The 27,897-nt window shown below is 38.3% G+C and overlaps 3 protein-coding genes across 11 annotated transcripts; 2 read left to right on the top strand and 1 right to left on the bottom strand.

The window, feature by feature from the left end:
• The first annotated feature begins 610 nt into the window (after positions 1-610).
• LOC145897628 (uncharacterized) lies at positions 611-3,428 on the top strand. Its single transcript, XM_082986005.1, has one exon. It carries the CDS (start codon positions 636-638, stop codon positions 3,198-3,200), a length of 2,565 nt encoding a protein of 854 aa, XP_082842131.1. The 5' UTR covers positions 611-635; the 3' UTR covers positions 3,201-3,428.
• On the top strand, positions 3,428-14,394 carry LOC145897627 (uncharacterized). 2 transcript variants are annotated; one of them, XM_082986004.1, is made up of 24 exons: positions 3,428-3,663; positions 3,898-4,135; positions 4,198-4,363; positions 4,587-4,771; positions 4,828-4,912; positions 5,028-5,128; positions 5,301-5,440; positions 5,858-6,035; positions 6,221-6,345; positions 6,411-6,507; positions 8,386-8,566; positions 8,735-8,962; positions 9,094-9,257; positions 9,401-9,543; positions 9,901-10,091; positions 10,211-10,358; positions 10,416-10,561; positions 10,758-10,921; positions 11,464-11,727; positions 11,899-12,021; positions 12,142-12,334; positions 12,782-12,981; positions 13,771-13,906; positions 13,986-14,394. In XM_082986004.1, exons 1-24 carry the CDS (start codon positions 3,486-3,488, stop codon positions 14,277-14,279), a joined length of 4,068 nt encoding a protein of 1,355 aa, XP_082842130.1. In that variant the 5' UTR covers positions 3,428-3,485; the 3' UTR covers positions 14,280-14,394. The 2 variants fall into 2 exon arrangements, with proteins under 2 accessions (XP_082842130.1, XP_082842129.1); XM_082986003.1 differs by having other exon boundaries at positions 13,977-14,394.
• A 2,651-nt stretch (positions 14,395-17,045) lies between these two features.
• LOC145897757 (uncharacterized) lies at positions 17,046-23,429 on the bottom strand. 8 transcript variants are annotated; one of them, XM_082986177.1, is made up of 14 exons: positions 23,314-23,429; positions 23,079-23,248; positions 22,077-22,906; positions 21,697-21,807; positions 21,338-21,385; positions 20,665-20,712; positions 19,932-19,979; positions 19,485-19,553; positions 19,048-19,139; positions 18,497-18,677; positions 18,169-18,309; positions 17,882-18,043; positions 17,428-17,578; positions 17,046-17,347 (listed from the first exon to the last, which is right to left on the bottom strand). In XM_082986177.1, the coding sequence occupies exons 1-14, from the start codon at positions 23,356-23,358 to the stop codon at positions 17,233-17,235; spliced, it is 2,211 nt and encodes a 736-aa protein (XP_082842303.1). In that variant the 5' UTR covers positions 23,359-23,429; the 3' UTR covers positions 17,046-17,232. The 8 variants fall into 8 exon arrangements, with proteins under 8 accessions (XP_082842303.1, XP_082842308.1, XP_082842304.1 ...); XM_082986182.1 differs by having other exon boundaries at positions 19,521-19,553; XM_082986178.1 differs by having other exon boundaries at positions 20,668-20,712.
• Positions 23,430-27,897: the final 4,468 nt, after the last annotated feature.

Here is a 27,897-nt window from a genome sequence, read left to right as displayed (position 1 = left end):
GATAAGAAACTACAACATAGAGAACTATAACGGTTACAGCGACAAAATATGCGACTATACATGATGGTTACAAACGATAGAAACATAATACTCTGTCGTAACCTAACGCGTTCTTTTGAATATATTTATTTTATTCATGCACATTAGGCACTGGAGACTGCTCGCAAAAAAGATTTGTCTCTGCAACTTGGCAAATGCGGTTTAACCTACAAAAACTTCATATATAAAGCATATATACTTTGCCAAAACAAAAAATGATATTCTACAATCTACAATATCCTGGAAGAACAACAACAACAACAACTCAAAGTTTTATTAGTGTAAAAAAATTACCAAATAGTTATTGCCGCCAACGGCGCTAAAGATAACGTTGGTATGACAACCTGGATTTGTACAAAAAAAGAGAAGCATGTTATATTGTTATTGTATTGTTTTTCTTTGTTAAAGACAAACTAAATGTTAATTGGATAGACCTTTATTATATAATTTTAACAAAAACCCTGCTTGTTGTAGCTGAAATAAGTTGCCTATGTTTGGTAACGAAATTGTGTGGTGCATAGATACGGATACAGGCTGGCTAATTCAGAATTGCACCTATTTTTCAGTTTATTATAAATGCATTTTTGTAGAAAAACATGAAAGGCAAAAAAGGAAAGAAGACTCCAAGTCCCACTTCGGCAAAGCAACCTGTAGTGGAGGAAAAAGAGCAAGAAACAGACGTTGGCATTGATAGTCAAATGCTAACCTTGAGTGAGGCGAATGTTTTCAATAGCAATCAAGTTATAACACCAGTGAAACCAGAGGACAGTTTGGATCTCTTTATTCCTGATGATTCATCATCTATCCTTGAGGAAGATGAGGCCCAAGGACTGCGCAAGTTGGTTGTACTAACAGAAGATGTTGTGGCAGATAGCTTGTCAAATCCAGGTTTTTCATCATGCGGCACCATGCAAGTATTTCTTAGTGTAACACTGGCAGGTTATGGACTTGAAGATGTTTCTATTCTGCAGTCCTATGTGCATTTGCAAAAAGTAAACTTGTCTTACAACAATCTAACTGATTTGACAAGTTTAAGTACCATAAGGTCATTGATAGAGTTGGATGCGTCACACAATGAGTTAACAAACCTTCTTGACTTTGTCCCTCCATTTGGCCTCAGAAAAGCAAACTTTTCTCACAACAGAATTTCTTCATTGTCTGATTTGTCTTCTCATTCCCATTTGAGTTACCTAAATCTCTCAAACAACCAAATTTATACTATCCAAGGTTTGGGAAACTGCAGATCCTTGCAATATTTGGATTTATCTTGTAATGCCATCTCGGCAATTGAGGGGTTAACTGGATTAAAGTTGAGGCATCTCAATCTTGGTTACAATCAGATAACTGAAGTTAAGAATCTAGAAACACTTTCACAACTACAAGAGCTTGGCCTACAAGAAAACCAAATTTCTTCTTTAGAAGGCCTTTCCAACAACCAAAAGCTTTACAGTCTCAACCTTGGAAAAAACCAGGTGTCTGACTTATCAGAAATACGATTCATAGAGGCCATACAAAGTTTGAGAATTTTAAACTTTGAAGGCAACCTTATCACTCAGTTGGAGGATTACAGAAAGTCTGTGATATTCGCAATGCAACAGTTGAAGGAACTTGACAGCAGGCCTATCGAAGTTGATGAAAAAGTAGCAGCAATAAACTTGTTTGACCCACCGGCAGAAGTTCAAGCAGCTTTGGATCATATTACACACACTGTTTATCGCTTTCTTCAACCTAGTAAAATTTATGAGAGCACATTGCCAAGTATTGAGATGCCCTACCCAATGCTAGTACTGTCTGGCCCCCAATGCTCTGGAAAGCGTGAACTTGCACATCGCTTGGCCCAAGAATTCCCAGACTATTTTGGTTTTGGAGTCGGTCACACCACACGACTTCCTTTTCCAGGAGAACAAGATGGTAAGGATTACCATTTTGTTGCACCCGAGCATTTTCAAGCCCTTGTAAGGCAAGGCTGTTTTATTCAAACTTTTAAACATGCTGGTGCTTTGTATGGTTTAACACTTGATGCTGTTGAGGCAGTGGCGAAAGAAGGCCTTGCTTGTGTTGTCCACATGGAAATTAACGGAATAAGAACATTAAGAAACACCTATTTTGAGCCCAGATATGTCTTAATAATGCCTATTTCCGAGCAAGAACACCGTGCCAGAATGATGGAAAGGGGAGTATACAGTGAAGCACAGATGGATTACATAGTCAAACATCAAAGTGCCAAGTATAAAGAAATAAATCAGGATCACCCAGGATTTTTCGACATGGTAATCAACAGTGATAGATTGGCTGAGGCTTATGACCGCCTCCGTCAACTGGTAATGGATTACTTGGGCACAACTGATTTAACAGGTGAAGGAGATGGACAGCACCCACAACTTTCTGCAACTGAACACAAAGATGAAACAGGAACACACCAAACTGTTTTGTCTGCCAACATGCGCCGTACATGGTCAAGGCCATCTTTCCAAGCTGATTCTGGTAACAGTCTAAATGATACAACCTCCGCTCGAAACAGAGCCAAGCTGGAGTCAAGGTCAAGAAAAACCCCGGTCGAGGAGGCATCATTCCGTCGCAGACAAAATGCAGCCAAAGAAGCAGTGCAAGGATTTTCACCAAGTATTTATGATGAACTGTTTCAAAGACCTTTAGTGCCAATGACAGCACCAGGCATGTTAGAAGGTTCCCCACTTGCACAAGCTGCCTCTCTGTATCAAGATCCATCATTTGCTGCCTCACTATACCCAAATGTTGGTGATGATCGAATTGAACAAGTGAAGATACTCAATGGTGAATCAGATGAAACCAAAAGTATGTCATCAGATAGCTCCAACTCTACACATGTCGTGAGTTCTGGTTTATCAGGACTCTCATCTGCTCGAGGCTTTTCTGATCAAGAATCTGGAAAGCCAACGTCTACATCCAAAACAACAAAGAAACCATCTGATATACAGGAACAACCCCTTGACCTGACTGCATTGAGCGATGCCCTGGACTCACTAAAGGGATCACTAAAAGACTCTTCAAGAACAACAACACCATTGGGGCCAAGGCTCAAACAACAAACCTTGGATGAATGGATGGACCAATCCCTTACAGATAAACTGGGTGCTAATGCCAAACCGATTTTACCATCCATTCCGACTGGTGGACAGTAGTGCTTGAAATTTGTATTTTTATTGCCTTTTTTTAGACTGAATTGCTTTTCACATTCTGGCATGCACAAATTATCCCTAACAATAACAATGAAATTTAAGAGTAACTTTGCCTTTATTGGTCTAAATTGTACCATTTTAACCAGGACTTATATAGCATGCGTTATGTCACAAGGAGTGTAAATGACTGTTCTATTTTGCACTGTATTTTTTTATGTAAAGCTGTTTGTCGTAAAGGTGCACAAGAGCAAGGTTTGTGTAAGAAAAATGTATGTATAAAACCCAACAATGGATGAAAATATGGAGAAAAATGCTGATGATAAAAGGGAAAAAGAGAAAACACCACCTTCAACACCAAAACCATTACAAGATTTGGCCAAAAATGAACCCCAACTTCTAGGAAATGATGACCCAGAAACGCACATTGTCAATGTCACCATAACAATTTCAGTTGCTTACCCAAAACGTAAGTTAAAAACAAATGTTACTTTTTTTTTACTTACGATTTATAATTTAATCAGTTGTGATGTATAAGATACGTTCAAACCATTAGAAAAGTAATGCAAACTTGTATATGCAGAATATCTTAAGTGAGTGTTTTGTGTATTGAGCTGTGCATATTGTTACAACAAAAAACTATTGAATTACAATTGTCACCAAATGTTGTTTTGTTAGTTAAATTAAACTTTGATTTTCTCAGCAACTGATGAGCATAGTCGGCTGATAGAAGAGCTAATGAAAAGGAATAAACGAACGATGGAAGCTCCTAAACCTAATCAGTATCTGCACAGCGAATACAACGTCGCACCAAGACACGACCGTACTGTAACGGACGTTGTTACCTACGCAGTAGCAGCCAAGGTCTTCACCGAAAATGAGTCTAAGCTTGTGAAAACGTGGGACGATGGCCAAAATATTTGGGTGGCTTGGATGCACAAGTGAGATTTAATTTTATTTAGCTCCCTCTTTGTGTTTTGATTCTTGTTTTTATTGCTTGCAGCCATCAGATAGAGGTTAATTCAAAGAATGTGGTTTCGTTGTATAATCACACGATTGAGATGAAGATTTGGGACGCAAAGGAGAAAGTTTCAATCAAGGCGAGAACAGATCGTCCGAAAGCCTTCAGACTTCCGTCGGGCAATGATGCAGCTTTTCCAGGAAAAGGGGTATTTGTTAACCACACTTTTCATAAGGGGCCAGAATAATCAGCATCAGTTGTTTTTTTTGTTACAAACCGAAACTGACCACAAAAACCTTTCGTTGAATATACGAATACAATACTTATTTGAAATTGCTGAAAGGTGGTCTCAAAATATTTAAGCTAAAACTTAGAATAAAACTCATCCTGTTACGCCTTAAGTTTAAATTTAGGCCGTGATATTTTTGCAGGTTCAAGCAGTTGTGGCGAAGCAGTCTAATAGTTGGCAAAACTTGCAACCCCGTCCATCGGTTACCGACGCACGAAAAAATTCACAGCAGGAAAAGGTCCGACAAAAAACACCCGAAAAAGGGAAGGCAGATGACGATAAAAAAACAGATAAAAGGGAGGAGCGAGATATGAACCAACCTCTGCGGTGCGTATTTAAGCTGTGTTTACAATCGTCCGATTAACTTTATGAACTTTTTGCAGTGTGCGAAGTTCGCTCGGGCGTCTAGCTGGCATTAACGCTTCCGAAGAAGAAAAAAAGAGAATCAACGAGCTTAAGAGACAACAGGTAGGGGAAAATGACAGAAGTGTATGAAAAATTCTGCGACTTGACTTTAAAGCGTTTCTAATTGCACCAATCCTCAAATTGTTGTGATTTTTAAAAATAAACCGCAACGTCACAGATTAAACTGCAGAAGGAACTAGCGAAGACTGGGAAGCTTCGTAAAAACAGCATGAAATCCCGGCGTGGTGGAGAAACAAAAGTCCAAGTTCAGGATCCAAAGTAAGCAAAAGTGTTGAGGCAACTGGTAATCATCATTTGTTGGCTTGATTCAAAAAAGCAAAATTGTGTTAAAAACAACAATTTTTTCAGTCAAAAAATCCTTAAACTATTATAATATTTCACATAATATATTACTTAACCTTAAGAATTTTTTATAATACATCAACTACAGGGAATCAGAGGAAGATCGCCAAGAAGGGGAGGCGCAAGCAAAGAAATCGAAAATCCACGGATCAGCCGGACGAACTTCGATTGTGAGCGCGCGATTCAAACCTGCCATAATTCGCGTGAAATTGGAACATTTGTTTGGAGGTAACATGTTGCATCGGGATTACGTTCATTGCAACTAACGTGGCTGTTTCATGTGGGAATAAAATCTATCAGATTTTGGCATTGAAAATTGTGGTCCGTAATATATTCTCAATTAATGAACAATACTTCCAATACAAAAAGAAATATAGAAGATATAGTTTGATCGGCTAATTTTCGCCAAAGTGTCCATTTTTACGCCTTGCGTGTTGGTAAAGTTGGAATTTACCCGGACTACAAGTTGTGTATAAAGTTCTGTAAATTTACACTTCTTCATTTGTTTTCGTGTGCGTTGTAAGTAATGAACGAAGGGAAATATAAATCGATCAGTTAATTGCCGAAAATGTGATTGTTGTAAAACAGTTGACTGGTTTTAACATTACGATGCAAATGTTCTTATCATTACCATATGGTTTAAAGGGAATAAAATCCTGTCGTCACGACTTATTGACCCGGTTGGATCTATCAAGGACGCATTGGTGACGGTGTCGCTCGATGGGTCACTGCTTCCCGAGGATCTCGAACGATCACTCAACCCTCTGGTCATCAAAATTAAATCTGTCAAGGATCTCCCTAACAGTCCGCAGTCGTATTCGCAGTAAGTATTTATATTTGACTGTTGGGTTCAGTTGGTAACCAGGCCGGCCGTAACCCTAGACAAAGCATCATACTTTCTATTGTATGCCTATTCACAAAAACACAAGATTTTCTACACCTTTAAAAAAAATGGTATTGTACTGCATACTTTTCAATCTCTTTACTTTAGAGTTTTGCCATTTTTAGACTGGAAAAAACGTGCGAGCCGGTTTACTGCAAATATTCGTTTCTCAACCACCCATTCCACGCTACGGACGGAAGACCGCATGGAAAGCACGTTTATTTTGAAGACAGCCACGTCGTTCTTTTGGGTGTGTTCAAAAAAAACGATGCCATAGCATTGCTCGCTCTAACACGTAGTGTTTGCACGCAATAGGCCGAACGAACGAAGGCGAGGTACGTGAATTCATCCAAAGCCAGGCGCTGCATGTAACTGTACATGATCGTGATCAGAAAGAACAACAAAAACCCGGGTGTGTATATATATATATATATATATATATATGTTGGTGCAGATGTTACTGTAGTCAATCTCTCTTGTTTGTTACAGATAAATTTGTTTTCGAAATCGCAAAAATTAGATTCAAAAAAGTCTTTCCTCTCGATGACTTTATCATAGATTTTTCATGAATTTGTAACCCCGGAATAATCCAACAGGAAACATAATTCAGAGAACACACAAAATTATTATTTCTAATATATGGTCCATAATTGACTTCAAAAATTGAAATATTGGGATCTACCCAAAACTGCAGATGCAGGCCTAGCGATCACTGCAACTTATTTTATAATACTAAAAAAAGCAGTAGCTTTTTATACAGGATCAGCCTGGCTTATAAATCAGGAATATATATTTCGCCCCATGGGCATCTTCAGTTCCTTCAGTAAACACATTAAATGATATAAAAACGTCTGAAAAACAGCAACATTAGAGAAAGGGCTAGTGATAAAAAACAACAACAACTTCGACCTCTTGCAATGCTACTGTGCGAAGGCAAAACACTGAGTTACCCGCCTTGCATGAGAAGGTAAGAGATTTGCGTACACTGTGGAGAAACCGCATCAGACGCGGGTGGAGATAAGGAACGCGGCGATAAGTCGAACGGCGTAAAACCACCTTAAAAACACACACGAAAAACACGAAAAAACATGTAGCCATTGAAACGATTAAAAGCAATAAAAAAGAGAGAAAGATTTTTAAGAAAACACATCAACGCACCCTAGGCAATATCATTTTTTGTATGTTAATGGTGGCACCTGTGAGGTGAAGCCACTTTGCCTCGCACATGTCTAAATCCCGAAAATGTGGTTGTTCCACAAAAATTACATCAAAACAATCCGCCATGTTCGGTTGATTTGCAAAAGTGGACTTGTGCTGGGTTGCGTAGTGCTTTAGCAGAGCTACGTTGTCATCCCCTTTGGCAATGGAAAAGCTCCTCCAATTTGCTCTGTGGCCACGCCATCTAACGGCAAAACTATTTTTAGTTTGGCCCACGTATTTGCTTTCACACAGCGTGCACACTGCTACGTATATTGCCAAAGGGGATGACAACGTAGCTCTGCTAAAGCACTACGCAACCCAGCACAAGTCCACTTTTGCAAATCAACCGAACATGGCGGATTGTTTTGATGTAATTTTTGTGGAACAACCACATTTTCGGGATTTAGACATGTGCGAGGCAAAGTGGCTTCACCTCACAGGTGCCACCATTAACATACAAAAAATGATATTGCCTAGGGTGCGTTGATGTGTTTTCTTAAAAATCTTTCTCTCTTTTTTATTGCTTTTAATCGTTTCAATGGCTACATGTTTTTTCGTGTTTTTCGTGTGTGTTTTTAAGGTGGTTTTACGCCGTTCGACTTATCGCCGCGTTCCTTATCTCCACCCGCGTCTGATGCGGTTTCTCCACAGTGTACGCAAATCTCTTACCTTCTCATGCAAGGCGGGTAACTCAGTGTTTTGCCTTCGCACAGTAGCATTGCAAGAGGTCGAAGTTGTTGTTGTTTTTTATCACTAGCCCTTTCTCTAATGTTGCTGTTTTTCAGACGTTTTTATATCATTTAATGTGTTTACTGAAGGAACTGAAGATGCCCATGGGGCGAAATATATATTCCTGATTTATAAGCCAGGCTGATCCTGTATAAAAAGCTACTGCTTTTTTTAGTGGTCCATAATTGCATATCTTTTTGTTTCTATTATTTCAAACATCATTCTACACTAATTAAATTATTTTTACACATTTTCCACTCCTCTGTAGGGCAGTTTTCAACTAGAGAGCTCCATACCTGCATATTTTGTGTAAATTTCAAACTATAGTCAGCTGTTCACCTTTAACGTCAGGTCCTTTCAGGGAGCCATCACTTTTCGGGGAAGAGAGGTTCGATAACGATCTAGGAAGCGTGAGTCTGATAAGTGCCAAGAAAACAGCTTTCAATCCTTTTCACTCCAAGAAAAAGGCCTATGACCCTTACGGGATCGCTAAAGTTCCATTGATGGACATCCTCAGAGGACAAACCAAGCTTAACTTGAGAGTGAGATAATTGCTGGTGTTAACAATTGTTGCAAGTCGGCTATTTTGTAATTTTTTTCATTTATTTTGCATTTGGTACTCAAAAATATTATGCAGTTAAAAAAAACACATATAGAGAACAAAAACCCCCATTGGATTCCACATTTGTAGGATTTTTATTTGTATTCAGGTGAGTGTCAACCCATGCGGATTGCCGGACATGCTTAAAGATCCGCTCAACCTGGATGACAACACAAGGTTGGTTGGGGTCCCAGGTGCAGTGGACCGCCCTGTGCGTCCACCCCAGCTCGCCGGTCACTACATTCAAGCAGGAACAACATTGAAGATGCAACTAACGTTGAGATATCCGTTCGTGCCCAGTCAAAATGTACCGCGCCTGCTTCCTTTGCCCAAGCAGGTGAATTAAAAAAATATGATCCCTTTATTATGTCCCATATATCTTTCTTTTTTGGTGTAATTGTATTACATCCGTGTTTTTCTAAGGTTCCGCATAATCCATGAAAAAAAAACTTTTTTATATTTTGTTAGATGTGCCCGTACTCTCGGATGGTCTACTATTTCAGTTACTCTAACAAGGATTTTCTACGGAGAATCGAAGAGTTTGTGACGAGGACCAACGCAAAAGCGCTGCAGCTTGATCATTTCGCTCCAAAACTTATAGAGTCGGCACTTTCAACGTACAAGCTGACAGTGTAAGTGCATTCAATTTTCCCTTACAATGCCACGCAACTTTTCGCCGTGATTCAAAACACTGTTCTGGGGATTACGTTTTAACACTTAGCCGTTCATCTCATGTACATATGCCCACAACTGATTGGTCCGTTTTTGCTCTTAGAGAGCAGAAAAGAAGCCGTGAGTTGGATATTGTGACAGGGTTCCACGTCATCGACGGAAATCTACATCTGATCGTGGTGGAAGGACTAAGGGAGGGTGCGATGAAACGATTGTTGGACGAAGTTAAAAGAACCGAATGCAAAGGTGGTAAACTATGTTACACGGCGACTGCAAACAGTAACCTTTTCTACCTATGCGTTATATCTATGTCTCAAATTCCTCAAAGTATTTTTTGTTACAAATGCAATCACCTAAACAATGTTTTTTCTATTTTTTGAGGTAATTAAGTTTGAATCGTGCAATTTACAGTGTAAGTAAATTAAAAAATGTTTTTCACGTACAGGCGTTTGTGTTAAATATGTGTGTCTTAAATATGTGAAAATGTGTTAAATAAGTACTGTATTTTATATCAAAACCAGCTTGCGTCACATTGCCATGAATACAAGTTTGGCAACGAATAGTTGATCCGTGATAAAAATAAAAGCCTCAGTTATTTTGAAGACGGCGAGACCTTCGTTCATCTGTACGACTCGTCCATGTCATTCAACAATCGCCACTACTCCAATCTTGATGTGGATATGTGTCGGGTTCGTCTCCACCAAACTATGCGTGAAATACTGGAGCAACCTCTCCTCTACGTTCGAGATATGATTCCAAAAGCATGCTTGGAATGCATAACCAAAATTCACCAGGTATGTTCGAAAATCATGCTGAAATATTAAAAGTGTTTCAAATAGCTGTTGACATATTTCCGGAATTGGGGAAATTTGGTATTGTTTTTATGTTATCCGATGTTTGCTTTACGTTGAAGATGACGCAGCTCAATCGATTACGTGACGTAGCGCATTCGAATCTCTTTCCAACAGCGGAGATGGTGATTTCCCTCTGCAGGGAATTCGGAATTCCCCTAACATACGACGACTTCGAGGTCCACCATAATGAAGACAACCAAGTTCAAGGTAATTTGGCCACAAGAACTTACGTGCGTACTTTTGAAAACTTTATATTTCATGCAGTTGAGTCGGATGTGATGAAACCGATTGAAGAAATCAGTGAACCCAAACACCGATGGGCGCCTATGGACAATTTTAACCAGGAGTATGTCGCTTATCTCGAGCAGAAAAAAGACGACTCGCAACCAAATTACGTGTCTATGAATATTGTAAGTTGCACGAGCACCCGATGCCATTGAAGCGTTTAAACTTGAAACCAATAAAAAAATGCAGCACTGCTTACTTTTATCACATACCTTTCCCTGCCTAATCGTGTTCGCGACTTATAATATACAATACTAATACATGATAATATTAGAGCCAGACAATGCTATAGCACAAAGCGTATAATTTACTTTCCTATAGATGGCGGTGCAACAGGAAGCCGGTAAAGATCGTCGTTCACCTGTTCAATGTCTCACTGCTAATGTATCTACGGCTCACAACTACAGCACACAAGCTCTTAACTCGACTGAGCTTGGCAAAGATATTCTGCGGAACATGCTCATGGAAAACGATCCTAATGGAAGGTACAAATGATCATATTTAACAATTTTAGGTTTTAAGTTGGAAAAAGTTTTGATTTTCTTCCATATTTTACATGCCTGTAACACTTCCGAACCAATGTTATGGGAATGAAAGTATACAGATGCAAGTCTACTATACAGTTTGCCATTACTGTTAACATCTATCGAATGCTTTTCTATACATTTTACATGGGCATTGGGCAGGATTGCAACACATTGATTGTTCAGTGCAGGTGTCCCTAACCAAAGGGTTTGTAGCGGTATGTACAGAAAGAAAAAATTATTGGCCACAATATAAAAATGCACGTAGCTAAAAACCAGGTTGCAAAAATCTAGACAGCCTTGTACATATCTGCTACAACTTGAATGCCGGTCTGTAAAAATGCTGCCCGTGTAAAACCGATCCGTAGTGCAAAAAAGGTTGGGAGACGCTTGATTAATGACATACTTTTATAAAGCATCTGGGGAGCTGATTTTGCTCAAGTGAAATTCCAATCAGAAAAAAGCGTCATTCTATCTTTCACAATTGTTTTATCTTTTTCAAGATACACCTACCACCCGACGTACAATTCTGCCATGCTCGTTCCGGTCAACGTGGAAACTTATCACCAGGAACAGGACGAGGCAGCCAAGCGAGCGTGGCGAACCGAAGAAGGCTTTGTGTATCCTGGGGTGAAAAATAGTCGCGCATGCAACGTTCACCCATTGAAACCCGACGATTCGCGCATCGAAGAACTGAGGCTTCGATTCCGGGACAATGTTCTTCATCGCAACATCATGGAGCCGACACTGAGCAGGGAACGAATGCAGTAAGATTTTGATGTATTTTTGTCTTTCTGTCTGTTTTGTGATGTTATGTAGTTGAGGAGGTTATGTCATATATATCGTTTTTAGTTTTGTTGCGAAATTCGAGCGAACTAAAAGTTTGACTGGGAATTTTCATTTGTTTGTGTTTCGCGTTACAAGTTAGTTATTTGTAGATGGGAAGAACGCTCGAAGGACGTTGAACTGTACCGGCGGCCACCATCCAAGTTCGGTGAATCTCCGGTTACGATACATTTGGCTGGCAACCTGAGAAAGCAGGAGATGCTCGACCACAAAAAGTAAGAACTGAAAATTAATTTTACTTTCACTGAACCCAAAACTACTCATGACTAAAATACCGTATTTTTTTCTCGAAGGCGTCGTGTTTGAAGTTGGTTATCGTTGTATTTTTGTTTCAGGGGCGAAGAAGAGAGTTGGAAATCCCGCTTGGTCGTGGACGACCCAGAGATGAAATTTCATCGCGTCCTGGGCGCCACGGAGCAAACAAACGCTTCGAATCAGCTCGACCGACTTACAAGTCTACTAAAGGATTCTCCTAGGAAGTTTGGCCTGCGTAGGCGACCCGCCCCCCACATACCTCCCTTATCTGTGGTGAGAAAACGTGTTTGCTTTTGTCGCTTTGTTCTCAGTACTCGATATTATGTTTTGGCTGGTGTCACGTATTCCAATGTATATCCTACCTACAACATACAGGAAGGCCACATCAATCCACTGTAGAATGTGGACCAAAACGTTTGATTTTATCAGTAGGTCGCGCAAAAATAACAATGCTATAAAATTAAAGAAAAATAAAAAGCTTGTTGTTTAGTTTGAAAAAATTAAAGACTGTCGACATTCCGTTGTGATTATTAGCTATTATTTTCACTTTAACAAAAAAGCGATCATACAAAAGCATTTCAAGTTAAAATACAAAATCAATTTATTTAGATTATAAGGTGCTAGGCGTTGTAAAAAAGGCGTTTACGTATTAAACCAATTATTGGTTCCTTAGAAGGTCCACAAAAGAGAAATAACCCTAAATACAAGATATTTGTGCAGGTTTTAAATCCGAGTGTGGATACTGTAGCCAGAGCGAAAGGAATTAAACTTCCTCCAGCTTTTGATGAATCCCGCGAGAAAAATCATGGTTTTATTCCCGGGCCATTTGACGACACGAGATGGACGATGGAGTCAAATAAGATCCCAATCAAAGATGAAAATCATCAGCTCTTTGCCAACAAACACGGTCATGACATGAAGTAAGTTGGAATTTGTATTACTCATGTATTAGATTCGCATCCAGAATCAAACATTAAAAAATATGACAACGCTTTGAAAATATCAGTTCAAACATGCTGCATAATAGACAGAATCATTGAAAACGTGTCAGGGTTTAAGTTTATACTTCTATTTCTGGACAAACAACTTTAACCAGTGGTCTGCAAAAAAATTATGCATTTTTTTACACAAGTAAGGTGTACTGTAGTTCCTAGCTGCTGCTTCAGAATGCAAAAATCTTATTCTTATTAATATGAAAAGACAATTTAAAAAGCAATTTTATTCAACAGTGCCGATATTTCCCACCACTCATCCGAGTCGATGTCAGTTGGTTCAGCTTAGTGAGATGCAGTGCAAGCAACAGTTCAAAATGCGAAGTTAAATAAGGAACAGATTTGAAAGACGAATATTAGTTTATTTATGTTCAATAAATGCTCAGAAAAATAGAAAGGAATTAGTGTTGTAGTAGTTGCATGGTTAGGTTCAAAAGTGGACAACGATCGTTACGACAACAGAAATGCACATGTATCGAGACATACAAACAGGCGATGTCGCATGCTGAAAATAGCCCGGAAATGCCTGGTGTGTACGAAATGGTTATGAAAAACTTTTCAGTAAATTTAGTAAAAAATGCTTAACTTTTTTTTAGAAATCTCACCTGGCAAATGAAAACACAATGGTTTAATTTTTTCTGTAAATTCATTTTTTTACTTTTAACCATGCACATTGGACTGAATTTTCCAGCCCTCACCTTGTTCGTTTTTCCGCAGTTTGTATCACAAGGAGAGAGCTTTGTTGTCCAAGCGCATCCCGATCAAACAACTTACGTTAGATGAAATGGAAAACCATTTGTTCCGAATTCCTCCAAGGGAAAAAGGTGACGAAAAATTAGAAGAGACCCTTGCGGTAAGTGTGGTTTTCTGCTGTGGTACTTCTAGCTCACCAACACCAGGTAACAACTCTAAACATTATGCAGACGGAAGAGAACGAACCTGAACCTGTAAAACCCATGGACAGTAGTGAGTACCGATACAAATTTACTGATTACGGAAACGTAAAGCGTCCAACAGAAATCTACCCCCGCCACACCTTTCACGGATTTGCTCCAGTTGACAAAGAGGGCAAGCCAATCACCAACCACGCCACTGTGCAACTGATTAAGCTTCCTACTGATGCGGTATCAGAACCAGAATTCGTGAATCAAAGACAGTTGTTTGGTTCGCCAGTGCCAGCGGATGCCAGCGTTGAAATAACTAGCCAGCCGATACCTGCAACCTAAATTAACTACCTGTTTTGTGTGTTACCTAAAATCACTTTGACTAGATTGTAATCGTATTTACCTAACGTGGTGCCTATATAGGTTGTGTATTGCTTTGTGATTAAAATATGTTGAGCATTTTATTTGCCCAGCCTATATTTCAATTTTGGGTTAATTAATACACAGACAAATACAAGGTATAGCCAATTATCTTCATAATCCAAAACGTTTCATCTTCAGTGAAATGGCGGTTGCTGTAACATAGTCATTTTAATGGAAAACCTGGGATAGGTCTATACCGAATATGATTACTTTTCCGTTAATCAGCGCTAGATTCTTGACAGATATAGATTTTTTAAAAAAAAACTATAGGGGGTGGAATGTATTTTGGCACGCTAAAATCGGGCGTGTTTGAAGTCATTCTAATGGAAAACTTGGGAATTTGCAACAAAGCAAAGCAATTTGTGTATATTAACCTTCCAAAAGATTTTTTTGTCTTTTCTTGTGAAATTAAGATCATTATTGCGGAACGCTTTTCACGAAGCAACATATTTGGATTCTGCCAGAATGACAATTGTGTTAAAACCGTCACACAATTTTAGTTTGGTCTGTAGTTTATACACCCGCTTTATACTAATCGGGATTCCGATTTGGTTCAAACCACAACACAACGCATTTGACACCTCTTGAAAGTCTTATAACCGAATAGTTTTGTACTCAAATGACCAGGATTATGAAGGATGAGAGCAATTAACATTGCCGTACAATGGTGGCGATGGTGACGGCAAGGTGAGTGTGTTTAATTTCAACCTCTTCATTGTGCCTTAACCTCAAAGCTTTTATTGTTGTATGCATGTACTTAAACACCCTTTGAAAATTGCTTACACTTAATGTGTCTCATCGTGTTCCGCAATCCATTTCATTAGAACGCTTCTTCATTCGTATAAAAGAAAACTTGAAATCACCTTCACGTGGGAGCCTGACGATATTCCACTCTTTCTTTCACCCTATATGTAAAGCCTTTAGTTCAACAGAACCTCTGATACCTGTGAAAGTGAAGTATAACATAGTCTACCTACAGGATTTTGTAGGGGTCGGTTATGTAGCACCCGCCCATTACAAACCATAAACATTGTGACGCAATTCCTTCTTTGCAGCATTGCACAAGTACTGGAAATCCAATCAAATAATTTATTGCACACCTTGTAACTGCCGACTTGTCGTTTATACCAAACCCCGAACAATTGCCTGGATGATTCAATAAATAATAGTTTTCTTTTGCTAACATGTGTCATGTAGTATCCTGTTTACGACCCATTAACATATAACACTAACCACTTAAAATGTGCCCTAATGACACAAGATCTATCCCCTTCTGTTAACGTCCCAAAATGAATGTGTTCGCCAGTGACTCATAGAATCATCCATCTCCCCTGTATACGAATCGTCTACTTCCTGTATAACATGTAATCTCGATGCGTATGACCGTAACGTGTACCTTTGCTCTTGTATTATATTATTTCAAGCAGTTTATGACATCACGTGACATTGCTGACGAATCAGCTCTCAGTGTGGAGAGTTTAAAAGGCCTAGTACGCAAATATTCCAATCTTTTTCCATATTCCAATTAACTCTATATTATGTTTCTTCATTATGATCACACGTATCCCTTGTTGCACCCGATCACTGTTTTTAAATCACAATGCGTGAAAGGGTTTGTGAAAATACTATCTTTGTTGAAAAAATGGTGATGAATAATCCTAAGCCGTCTGTCTTGATAATTTTTTTCGACATATATATTTCGCCTGACTTGCAGGCATCATCGGTATCGCTAAAAACAACAAAACAACGAAGTTAACCAACAGTAATAAAAATGTTAAAATACCTTACAAAAGGACAATCAGATTTTGCGATTCGGTAAGGTGCGACTGAACTGTTGGCTTCGGCTTTGTGTGGAGACCCTCGATAAAACCTAAAACCAAAAAATAAGAAAAAATGGGGAATAAAGACAGCAAACTGCAAACGATAACGGTAAAAATGCCGGCGGTGATCTGACACTACGTCACTGATTGTCACAATGACATCACAGTTGGTGGAAACTTCGTAGATAAGCGGAAGCAAAAAATAACGCTTACATTAAATATTAATTTTAGCCTTATAATTTTGTGAAACCATTTGTCTTCACATATGTCCAATAAATGGACAGGGGGCTGTTCGACGAAGACCACTTTGTAACATTTTGCCATGTCGGTGGTGCTTGTGTTGCACATGGTAGTGGTGTGTAACATACGTCACAGCAACCAGTGCTTGCATTGCGTAATGTTTTGCGTGCAGCTTCGCACAAGTATTGCATAATCCCATAATGTGACTCAACTGATTTAACCATCGAATGTTCTCGAGTAAAGTGATTCATTCAACATCCTGTTTACAACATAAAATGTTCTTCTATGCTTACGTCACATCACACCTATGTTCTTGTATTATATTACTTCAAGCGCCTCATGATATCACGTGACATTATTGACCAATCAGCGCTTAGTATGGAGAGCTAAAAACAACCCAGCGTCTACCTGTAAAGTCACTTCAAGTCTATTTCATTCGATTCTACTTGTTTCATCGTATTACTGTTACACTGCTATTATTACTGAGACTCCGCAAGCTATTCGCCGGCTTGGGATTTATTCCCACTGCCTGATAATAAACTGTTTATTCGGATACAACGGTTTGCGGGCGAGGCAAAACTTTATTATCTTCTAATAAACTGCTTATTCGGATACAACGGTTATCTTTACCCGTTTATTGAAAAAAAAAGGTTCGAGAAACGACTACAAAACACACGCATCTAAAACAGCAACGGCAATTGCAGCACAAATTTAATTGTTAAGATTAAAACCAAATGACAACATTTTTTGTTTTACATTCGCCGTTAAGAAATCTCAGTTAAATATCAACTACAGCCAAAAATAGGAACATATTAAACAGCAACAACAGTCGCAGAAGCCACTTGTTTGTTAAGATCAAAAGCATGTCTCCAGACATCGGAGGTTGGATCGTAAACTTCAACTGATGTGAGTTTTTCACCACGGTACCTAAAAGCATCATTGTTAATCAAATATGGCATTGGATGCTTCACTTGTTGCAGTTACTCCTAAATGTCAGCAATTATTACCCCAATCCAGAAACAACATAAATCCTCCCATCAATAACACAAGCAGAGTGACGGAATCGAGGAATTAGGAGAGGACAAACAAACTTCCATTCGTTGGCTCTAGGTTCGTATTGTTCAACTGTTTGCTTGGAATTTCCATCAACCAACCCTCCTGTCAGATTTAAAGCATGTTTTTAATGTTTATTATGCTATGATTAGAAGTCAGTCTTACAGTCGTTCTTGACACTGATGATAAAAACAGTTGCGTTCAAATATTTCCCGGTTCTGACATTTAATTTTAGGATTACACGTTCCTAGTAATGTACACTTCAGCTTTATGGTTATACGCAACAGTTTTTTTTTATGTTTAGATTATCTTTCAGGTAAATTTGAGAATACCATTACGCAAATTTAAAAAAAAGTCAAAAAATCGTTTGAAAAACACTTGCAGGTAATAATAACCTTCTATTCTTACCAATTGCATAGAAACTCCCTTGAATTTCTACACATGTTAAACTGCTTCTTGGTTCTTTGAGAGAGGCGATTCTTGTCGGGGTGTTAGAACGAAAATCTCGGAATTCACATGATCGCGAAAATTGTCCATGATTATCTCTTCCGCCAACACAGTACAAAGCATCTTAGGAAATTTTGCTATCTTTCACCTTTGTATTTATCATTTCGTATTGTGATGTTTATGATTATGTCATTACCTTAGGTACAAGTCGAAAATTATCACATAAATGATCTCAAACGAATGCTTACTGTCAATTGAACACATTCCATGTCGATATCTTGGCTGTAACATTTTGAAACCACTCGTCCACCTGTCTTCCTTAATGGAATAAACCAAACTTGACGAAAATATTCCATTCGCTCCGGAACCACCAGTAAGGATAATCTTATCTACAATGTGGCATTTAACAAAAAACAGGTTGTGTAACAGTAAAACCTGAACCGTTGGCGTTACGTTCACGACTATTGCGTTATTTTGTATTACTTACAATAGATTAATGTTAACATGACATTGCATTGTAAGTGGTACAGTGCATTACTTTCTTAACTATATTGTTATATCTAAAAAAATGTCAACCTCCAACAACAGACGATGCTGCTGCATTTCGATTTTCCAGCATGTCAGCAAATTTCATCCAGCCTTTACTTTTCTTTAAATCCATCATCTCACAACTTTTTGTTGAGCCATCTCCACCCAATACATAAGCTGTGTTTCCAACTTTGGCTGAAGTTAGAAATGTTCTTTTTACATTTAATCCCTGCAAATAGAATTAAAACTTTGCATACAATTCACTTGAGGTAAAACACTACACCAACTGATTATTGTTAACCTAGAACAAAGGAAACAAGAAAAAGGCTGGAACAACATAGAGTCTGTGCTATAGTTGATGTGCTGTGGTAAGCCTCATGGCTCTAGTTGTCTCGAGGCTTTAAGACGTAGTTTGCTATGTGTCAATGAATTGTGATTGTAGGTTAATAAAGCAGTATAATTACTTTTTAACATGGATACTTTATTCATAAATGCCTCCATTCAAAGAGGATTGCCATTAAAGTGGCTTGGATACAATTATAGACTGAAATAAACATTATTGCAATTTAAAGATTTTTATAAATTGATATCAAACCAACTGGTAACTGTTGATGTTGTTTTGTGATAACATTCCATTTCACACAATCTCGTTCTGAGCCAACTCCACCAATGAGAAGAAATCCTGACAATTCTGTAACAAGTTTAAATAAAAGAGATATTATTGTCACTTGTCAGTTACTAGGTTGGTGGCAAACAGTGAACAAAATAATTTGTATCATGACACCTTGGACAGTTAGGGTTTTTCATATCTATAAATGGATTTTTCAAGTGTAATAAGCTGCTAATACAACGTATTGCAAATTTTTGTCGGGTAGGGGTTGAGGGTATGTTCCCTGACAGAACACAGTTACATCAGTTCAAGTTACATAAAGTGAACATAACGTGCTCATCTGACACACGTTTATATTTCTATGAAGATTTTGGGACAATAGGTCTGCGGCAAAAAATGTGGTTGGAAGAAAAAACTTGCGCTGACTTTTTTGTGAATCGTGCTGCCCTGACCCATCATCACCATCAAGCGGTGAGTCACTTTGTGGTCTAATATCTATAAACCACAAAAAATAAAGTATGTTACAGCAAAATTTCAGAAAAACAACAGACCCATGGATAAAAAGAAAGCAAAAAAATGACGCCACAGTGTCTGAATATCAAGCATAAATTGAGAATTTTTTCAAAACCTAATCTGTTAAATCTAAAGAACATTTTGGCAGCTACAGTGTATTGCAAATGAAATATTTATTGCCAGCATGGCAGGCCTTTTGTAATTTAGGAAATCAACAGGCGTTTAAATACAATTTGTAAGAGAATATTTCAAGTGTCTTGTTGCGAAAAAAAACTATTAGTTCATAAAACAAAAAAGCTGGACATTGTGATTTCAGGCCAGTCAGAAGAACGAAATCTACAAGTGCAAAAAAATTCCTACCAGCTGGAAGTTTTGGGATTGTGACATCACTTAAATGTGCTGTGTCACCTGTAACAAAACAATCCAGATTGTTGGTCTGCAATGAAGTACGGGACATTCAACTAATGCTGAATTATGAACATTCGTAAACAAAGTATTTTTGGTTCAAACTAAACAGAGCATATCTTTCTTTTTCAAAACACAATCTGTTAAATTTTAAGAACAGTTTGGCAGCTACATTGTATTGCAAATGAAATACTTCTAGATTGTCCATCGGTATCTTAAGATGTGTAAGTCAATCAAAAAACAACAAAATGCAGAAAAAGGAATGAAAGATATTATTTGTATGATTAGACACATTGTAATCTAATCTGGGTAGTTGTTGCCATGCTTTTATGTTATATTATGTATTCAATGTCTACAATGCCTGCGATGGGTTTTTAAAGGGACCGAAAAAATGACACCACACTGTCTGTATCTCAGGAATAAATTGAGATTTTTTTTCGAAACACAACATGTTAAATTTTAGGAACAGTTTGGCAGTTAAGGTGTATTGCAAATGAAATATTTGTTGCCAGCATGGCAGGCCTTTTGTAATTTAGGAAATCAACAGGCGTTTAAATACAATTTGTAAGAGAATATTTCATGTGTCTTGTTGCGAAAAAAACTATTAGTTCATTAAACAAGAAAGCTGGACATTGTTATTTCATGCCAGTAAGAAGAACGAAATCTACAAGTGCAAAAAAATTCTTACCACCTGGAAGTTTTGGGATTGTGACATCACTTAAATGTGCTGTGTCACCTGTAACAAAACAATCCAGATTGTTGGTCTGCAATGAAGTACAGGACATTCAACTAATGCTGAATTATGAACATTCGTAAACAAAGTATTTTTGGTTCAAACTGAACAGAACATATCTTTCTTTTTCAAAACACAATCTGTTAAATTTTAAGAACAGTTTGGCAGATACGGTGTATTGCAAATGAAATACTTCTAGATTGTCCATCGGTATTTTAAGATATGTAAGTCAATTAAAAAAAAAAAATGTTTCATGTGATTTGAAAAAAGCTTTAGTTCGGTGCAAAATAAGCGGAGTTAATAACTATGATTAAAAAAGCCAAAGCTAAGATGCTGTTAAGCATTTGTTAGTAAACGTTTGAACCTATACTTAGTTCATCATCAGTACTACTACAGCTAATGGCAGGAAAGCGTCGAGTTAATAATAGACTGAAAGGCAGAAGGGAAACAGCAGCAACAACACCTACGCTGTCACGCTACACGCCTCCGGCTTGTTGCTCGGTGTTGCTGCTGCTGTTTCCTTTATTAACTCGACGCTTTTATTTTATTCAAAGCTTTAGTTCATTAAACAAGAAAGCTGGACATTGTTATTTCATGCCAGTAAGAAGAAGTGCAAAAAAATTCCTACCAGCTGGAAGTTTTGGGATTGTGACACCCCTTAAATGTGCTGGGCCACCTGTAACAAAACAATCCAGATTGTTGGTCTGCAATAAAGTACGGGACATTCAACTAATGCTGAATTATGAACATTCAGAAATAAAGACACTTTGGTTCAAACTAAACAAATGAACATATCTTCTTCAACACTTTCGTAAAATTTTATTCTTAGATACTGACAGTAGTATTCTGGCAGCTTATCTTTCAATGTATTTTGTTTGCATTTTTATATACTGTATACATTGGCACAATTAGCGAAAATAAACAATTGTGGTCATCAAGGGCCTTGACCCCTTCATTGTGTACAATAAGATGTTTTTTTATAATTACCATGCTCACTTCTGCCTGGTGATGGGTTGGACAAGTCATCATCCACTGAAATGTTTCTTTCATTGGGTTGGTTTCGGGGTGCAGCATGACTTCTAGATTGTCCATTGGTATCTTAAGACATATAAGTCCATTATAAAACAACAAAATGCAGAAATAGCGAAGAAAGATATTATTTATATGATTAGACACATTGTAATCTAGTCTGGTTAATTGTTGCCATGCTTTTATGTTGTAATATTTTTGTTTTATGCATCAGTTTCCTGTAAAGGGTAGGTAAAACGTGGCAATAACCTCTGCATTGTGAATACTTTGGTATTGGACAATTCAGTGAAACTTGCAATCCCCAAAAAAAGAATTCTAGCAAAAATGTATATATTTACCAGTAAATTTTCGTAGGTGTGTTGAAAACAGATCCAAAGGAACAGTTGGATTCTGTGGTGGGTGTTGAATATTCATCCCTCCAACAGCATCTGCAACCTGTTGTGCAATGATTGCATAATCTTGCTTAGCCATTAGTTTCTGGAACTCATCTCGAATAGAGATCATATCTGGTCGATTGGATGGATCATGATCCCAACATCTCACCATTGCTCCTTCAATGCACTCAACTATTTCTCTGTTGCTCTCATTGCTTTCTTCTTTTAGCTCCTGGATTGCTTCACAATTTGGGTAAAGGCCAAGTTCTAACTTTCTGTTAAACTCATAATCTGACAAGTAGGGGTCTTCACGAGTGAGTGTCATGTGTTGAATCATACCACAACTGTATGTGTCCTGTTCTTTCTTCGGTCTAGCACCATGACGAAGCTTCTCTGGAGCTGCGTAGAAAAGGGTAAATGGCTGCCTTTCTCTTCTTCCATCAATCGTTGTGGAACCTGTATAGCTGGCAAGCTGGGCACATCCAAAATCTGTAATCTTGCAAACTAACCAAGCTGTTAGAAGAGTGTTTTCTGGCTTTAAATCACCATGAATCACTCGCTTGTCTAACCCAGAACTGTGAATGAATGCAACCCCAGATGCTATATCCAAGTTCATTCGGAGAATTAAGCCAGGCCCTAAAACAACAGAATCATCGAGCAACAAAACCTTCAAGTTTCCTCCTTCGCAAAACTCCATCAGAATTCCCATTGACCCAGACCACTTGGTGATGCCAAAGACAATGACAACATTTTTGTGCTGACATTCTTGTAACTTGTTGTACTCTTTAAGAATTCTGAAAGAAAGATGCTTGATTAACATGCACATTTGAACATTTCCAAATCCTTTTTCACAAACATTATTTAAAAGTTTTTTATGAACAAATATTAGTGAGCCAATTAATATTTAAAAAGGAGCCCATCCTTGGGAGACACATCAGTTACTCCCAGTAACTTTTATTTGCATACTTTTTTTCAAGAGCTGATTGCTGTCTTTCACCACCAGTCACAGTAAAACATTTGACTGCATGATCACCAATTATTTCATGCCATGCATGTAAAACTTCACTGAAAGATCCATTGCCAACTTCAAATAATCGCACATGGCAGAGGATTTTTTCTGGGTTGTATATTTCCAACTGAAAAAAGATAGAACAATTCTAAATATAGGAAAATTACTTAGTTGCATGTAAAGGCAACTTACAGCATGTGCATCGTCGTTTGTGGTGACAATGTCAACTTTAGGCATTTTGTTTCAAAAATGCTACAATGATTAACATTATTCAGGTAAAGTACCACTTGTAGTTAAAACATACATCTGTTTAAAACAATTGTTCATTAGTTTCTGCTTTTGAAAACACTTTCCACATAACATAACAGCATATTTGGGTCTGGTCTCTGGTGTACTTTTAGCACCACACCTAATATCTCGGCTATCCCTACTACTACAAACCTGAAACTTCACACGAATGTTAAGTGACACCATAGTATACTATATGAGCGTACTATGGTGACACCTTACGAGTTACTATGCAAAAAAATGACGTCGTCACCTAAAACCGCATTTTGTTTAAAGTCACCGCCAATTTATTCAGACTGTCGCCACATTTGTCGCCAAACCCCGTTTCATGTATTGTGTATCGTTTTCTCGTCTTTTCACTTCCCTTTTGTTTTACAATCACCGATCTCGTACCTGCACCGCCGATAACAGCACTGCTTGGAACTATAATAACTCTTTCTAATAACTCTTTTTCTCTTCTATTAAACCTACGTCATTTATAAGCCGTCACATTTCCAATCTTTAATATATATGTTTAGATTGATATGTTGAGATATATACGTTGATGCTCAAGAAATGTTACTTTTGACTGTCCGAAAACACTCTTCTTTTGATCAATTATAAGGCCAAACTTAGATAAACGTTTAAATAATTGTTGAAGATGTTCGGTGCATTTCTTCAGTTGGGGAAGCTATGAGCAAATCGTCAATGTAAGAAAAACAAAAACTTTCCAAACCTTTGATAACTCGGTTAATAAACCTTTAAAATGTTTGACCAGCATTACAAAGACCAAATGGCATTTTCTTGTAGGCATAATTTCCAAATGGAGTAGCTATAGTAGTGTTATGAACTGAATCCTCATGCATTGGAATTTGGTGATTTTAGGTCAATGGTGCTGAAAAATTTACAACCAAAGAGGTTATTGGTAAAATCATGAAGGTATGGAATCGAATAACGATCTTTGACCGTCATTAAATTTAAACGTCTGTAGTCACCAACACAACGATAACTACCGTCCTTTTTCTTGACCATGTGCAGAGGAGAACTCCAACAGGTATCACTTGGTTCTATAATACCTTCATCCATAAGGTCGTTAAAGTTGTCTTTTGCTACAGACAACATGTCTGGAGATAAGCGTCGTGGATGACACGATATCAGATAACCACACGTTTCAATTTTGTGGGTTACGTCGTGTTTCGTTGCAACCTCCGGAGACATCGAAGCCGTGACAAGAGGAAATTCCTTTAAAACAGCTTCAAATTTGTTAAAATCATTGCTTGCGTTATCACCGTATGTCTCGTCCGTAGATAATTTATCACCAGCAACATCGGCATTGCAAATGGGATCAAGCTTTTGTTCGCTTTGAACAACGCAAACTTGGGACGATAGTGATTTCTGCAATTTCGCACAAGCGTGGGGTCGGTGACGATAATGGCACTTGTGACGCTTAACGAACCCTCGGCTCACCGTCGGAATTAACTTCTTTCGTCGAGTGTCAACAAGTATATCAAAGTGATCAAGAAAATCAGCCCCAAGAATTGGCTTCTAAATATCGCAGCCCAAAAATGTCCAGCGCAAGCTTCGCTTTAAACCAAAGTCAACCGATAGAGACACATCACCAAAAGATTTAAATGTGACTCCAGATGCACCACATAATCTACCTGATTTTGGTCGAGACAAACATGGAGAAAACCAACGTGGAATGATGCTGACGTCACTTCCAGAATCAACAAGGAATTGCAATCGATTAATCCTGTCCAGTACGGTGAAAGTTTTGCTGCTAAAAATAAGATTTTGACCCTGTTTTCACATGTTATGCAAATCACATTTTTCCAGTATTAGCAAATATAACCAATATAAGGCATACAGAAATCGTTTGAACCATGTAATGAAACAAGCGAAAATCATTTTTTACAAGAAAAAACTAAAAGGTAGTGAAAAAGACATTGCTGGAATATGGAAAATAATCAACAGTATATTGCAGCGTAAACAGTCCAAACCCCATAAACCCACTGTTGTAAGAACAAACCATGGAAATATGTCACATGACCCTTTAATTATATCAAACACTTTTAATTCCTTCTTTGCCAGCATAGGAAATAGCATTGCACTCTCCATATCACCTCCAGACAAGCCCCTCCCAGCTGTTGGCAATGTGTCTTCATCCTTCTTCTTCTATGAAACAACACCAGACGAGATAGAAATGTATATATCCCTTTTAGATACAACAAAATCGGTACCATCTCATGACATCCCTATAAAGTTCATTAAGTTAGTTAAATGCATAATTTCACCCTTCCTGTCGGAGGTGTATAACTGGTGTATTCGTAATGGACAATATCCCGTAGTTCTTAAGTCGGCAGAAGTAATTCCCATACACAAAAATGGTTCTGTGAGTGAGTGCACTAATTAAAGCCAATATCATTGTTGTCCCCTTTTGCAAAAATTTTTGAAAAAATTATTCACAGCCGCCTATATAACTACCTTGAAAAAAGTAAGTTAATTTCACAGCATCAATACGGATTTAGAAGCAAACATTCCACGTCACTCGCCATTTACGATATTTACGAGAAGCTGTTAGAATCTTTTGACAATAAACAGTTTACATGCGCCATTTTTCTAGACCTGTCTAAGGCATTCGACACCGTAAATCACGAGAAGTTGTTGGAAAAGTTAGAGCGCCGGTATGGAATTAGGGGAAATACCCTACACTTAATCCGCAGTTACCTTGTAGGTAGAAGTCATTGCACTAGAATAGGAAATTCTGTGTCGGATATTAAACCCATAACATGCGGTTGCTCACAGGGTTCGCCATTAGCTCCTTTACTTTTTTTATTGTACATCAATGACCTTCCGCAAGTATCCTCTTTTACAACCAAATTGTTTGCTGACGACACGGTTCTTTCAATGACCTCCCCTTCACTTATTGACTTACAATCCCGTGTTAACGAACAACTCACAAATGTTGACAACTGGTTAAGGCACAATCGACTTTCTCTCAACATTCGGAAAACAAAGTTCCTATTGTTTTCCCCTTCCACCTCAAGCACTGGCAATTTCACCGTCACCATCGGCCATGAAAAACTTTTGCGATCAGATAATATTAAGTACCTCGGTGTATACATCGATGACAAACTAACCTGGACAACTCACATTCATTATTTGGAAAAGAAATTGTCACAAACATGCGGCACTTTTTTTCAGTTGCGAAATTATCTTGACGTTAAAACGTTGAGAAATGTTTACTATTCATTTGTATATTCCCATATTCAGTACGCTATTGGTGCTTGGGGTGGAGGATCGGCACTCTCACTGAAAAAACTCAACACCATTCATAATAACATACTCCGCTCCATAACCTTTAGTTCCTTTCAAAGCCACGTCACGCCATTATACAAGAAATTAGATCTCACAAAAATTAGAGACATTTACAAACTCGAACTGGCCAAAGTAATGCACGATTTCCATACCGGCAATCTACCGGCCTCCTACAATTCCTTATTTTCGTTAGTAGACACAGTGCACGATCATTTCACAAAAAATGCATCGAAAAAGAACTTATTTCACCCAAGAGTTAACACCACCTTCGGCTTACGGATGCTAAAATTTAGGGGTCCACAGATATGGGAGGAAATAAACCCTTCCATTAGATCGCTCTCCCGTCCATCATTTTAAAAAAAAATCCGAAAATGTTTCACATCTCAGTATTAACTTCCTTTTTCATTCACCCTGTTAGCAGTTTGTTTTTCACTTTTTTCTTGTAGTCCTCTTGTCGTTTATTGCGTTTCTTCTGTCTTTTTTTTTATTTGTGTTTTTATCTATATTCCACTGTACACTCTACGCCTAAATGAACAATTTACTGCCGTAGGATCCGTTGTTGTTTCAGACCTAGGAGCGCTGCACACCAACATCACAACGTGCGATTGATCATCAGCAAGACCTACGATGATTCAACAAGCGCAACCTCTATACGATCCCGACCATCTCCAACCAAAACCACCACGTTTGGACTGTCCTCGGGACGTTAAGGTCTGTCGATGTGGATCAAAGGAAACGTTCTGAGAACCGAGTTGGCGTTTGCGTTTCGATGGGTTTTGCTTTGGCAATCACGGCCGGGTGGCCACCTTTCGTCTCATGCAGCTTGTCGCAACCCATCACCTCCCAGTGCGACTGGCTGCGATCCTACGGCAGACGGTGATTCTCCGTGAGGAAATCACCTTTACATGGGCGCCTGACTCGATAACCTTTATGGTTTTATCGGTGCCCATGCCATTTCATTTCCTTGTTTTTTGTTCGTCGCGTAGTTGCTTTTCTCGCAAAAATAAACATGATTTGATTTTGATTTTGTCGACTCACCACCTTCGACGAGGGTCTACCTCGTTTTTTGAATACATGGCACAACCAGGCTGGCATGATCTAGCCGCACTGCCGTAGGTCGAATGGTAGTAACACAACTTTGCTGGTGCCATACCATGAAACCCAGAAGCATTTGGCTGATTAAAGCGGTTT

The sequence above is a fragment of the Ascidia mentula genome, chromosome 4, assembly GCF_947561715.1.
Source record: "Ascidia mentula chromosome 4, kaAscMent1.1, whole genome shotgun sequence".
Lineage (NCBI taxonomy): Eukaryota > Metazoa > Chordata > Ascidiacea > Phlebobranchia > Ascidiidae > Ascidia > Ascidia mentula.
The sequence above is the reverse complement of the archived record's forward strand: the minus strand, read 5'-3'. Positions and strand labels throughout refer to the sequence as shown.

What these genes read in the sequence shown, in the direction of transcription:
- LOC145897628 (XM_082986005.1), top strand. Translation starts at nt 636, where the DNA reads ATGAAAGGCAAAAAAGGAAAGAAGACTCCAAGTCCCACTTCGGCAAAG.
- LOC145897627 (XM_082986003.1), top strand. Translation starts at nt 3,486, where the DNA reads ATGGATGAAAATATGGAGAAAAATGCTGATGATAAAAGGGAAAAAGAG. An exon ending in ACATACCTCCCTTATCTGTG is followed by an intron (nt 12,335 to 12,781) that starts GTGAGAAAACGT and finishes ATATTTGTGCAG; the next exon opens with GTTTTAAATCCGAGTGTGGA. An exon ending in AAACACGGTCATGACATGAA is followed by an intron (nt 12,982 to 13,770) that starts GTAAGTTGGAAT and finishes GTTTTTCCGCAG; the next exon opens with TTTGTATCACAAGGAGAGAG.
- LOC145897757 (XM_082986177.1), bottom strand. Translation starts at nt 23,358, where the DNA reads ATGCCTAAAGTTGACATTGTCACCACAAACGACGATGCACATGCT. An exon ending in ACCAGGCAGAAGTGAGCATG is followed by an intron (nt 21,386 to 21,696) that starts GTAATTATAAAA and finishes GTTTTGTTACAG; the next exon opens with GTGGCCCAGCACATTTAAGG. An exon ending in AATCCCAAAACTTCCAGCTG is followed by an intron (nt 20,713 to 21,337) that starts GTAGGAATTTTT and finishes GTTTTGTTACAG; the next exon opens with GTGACACAGCACATTTAAGT.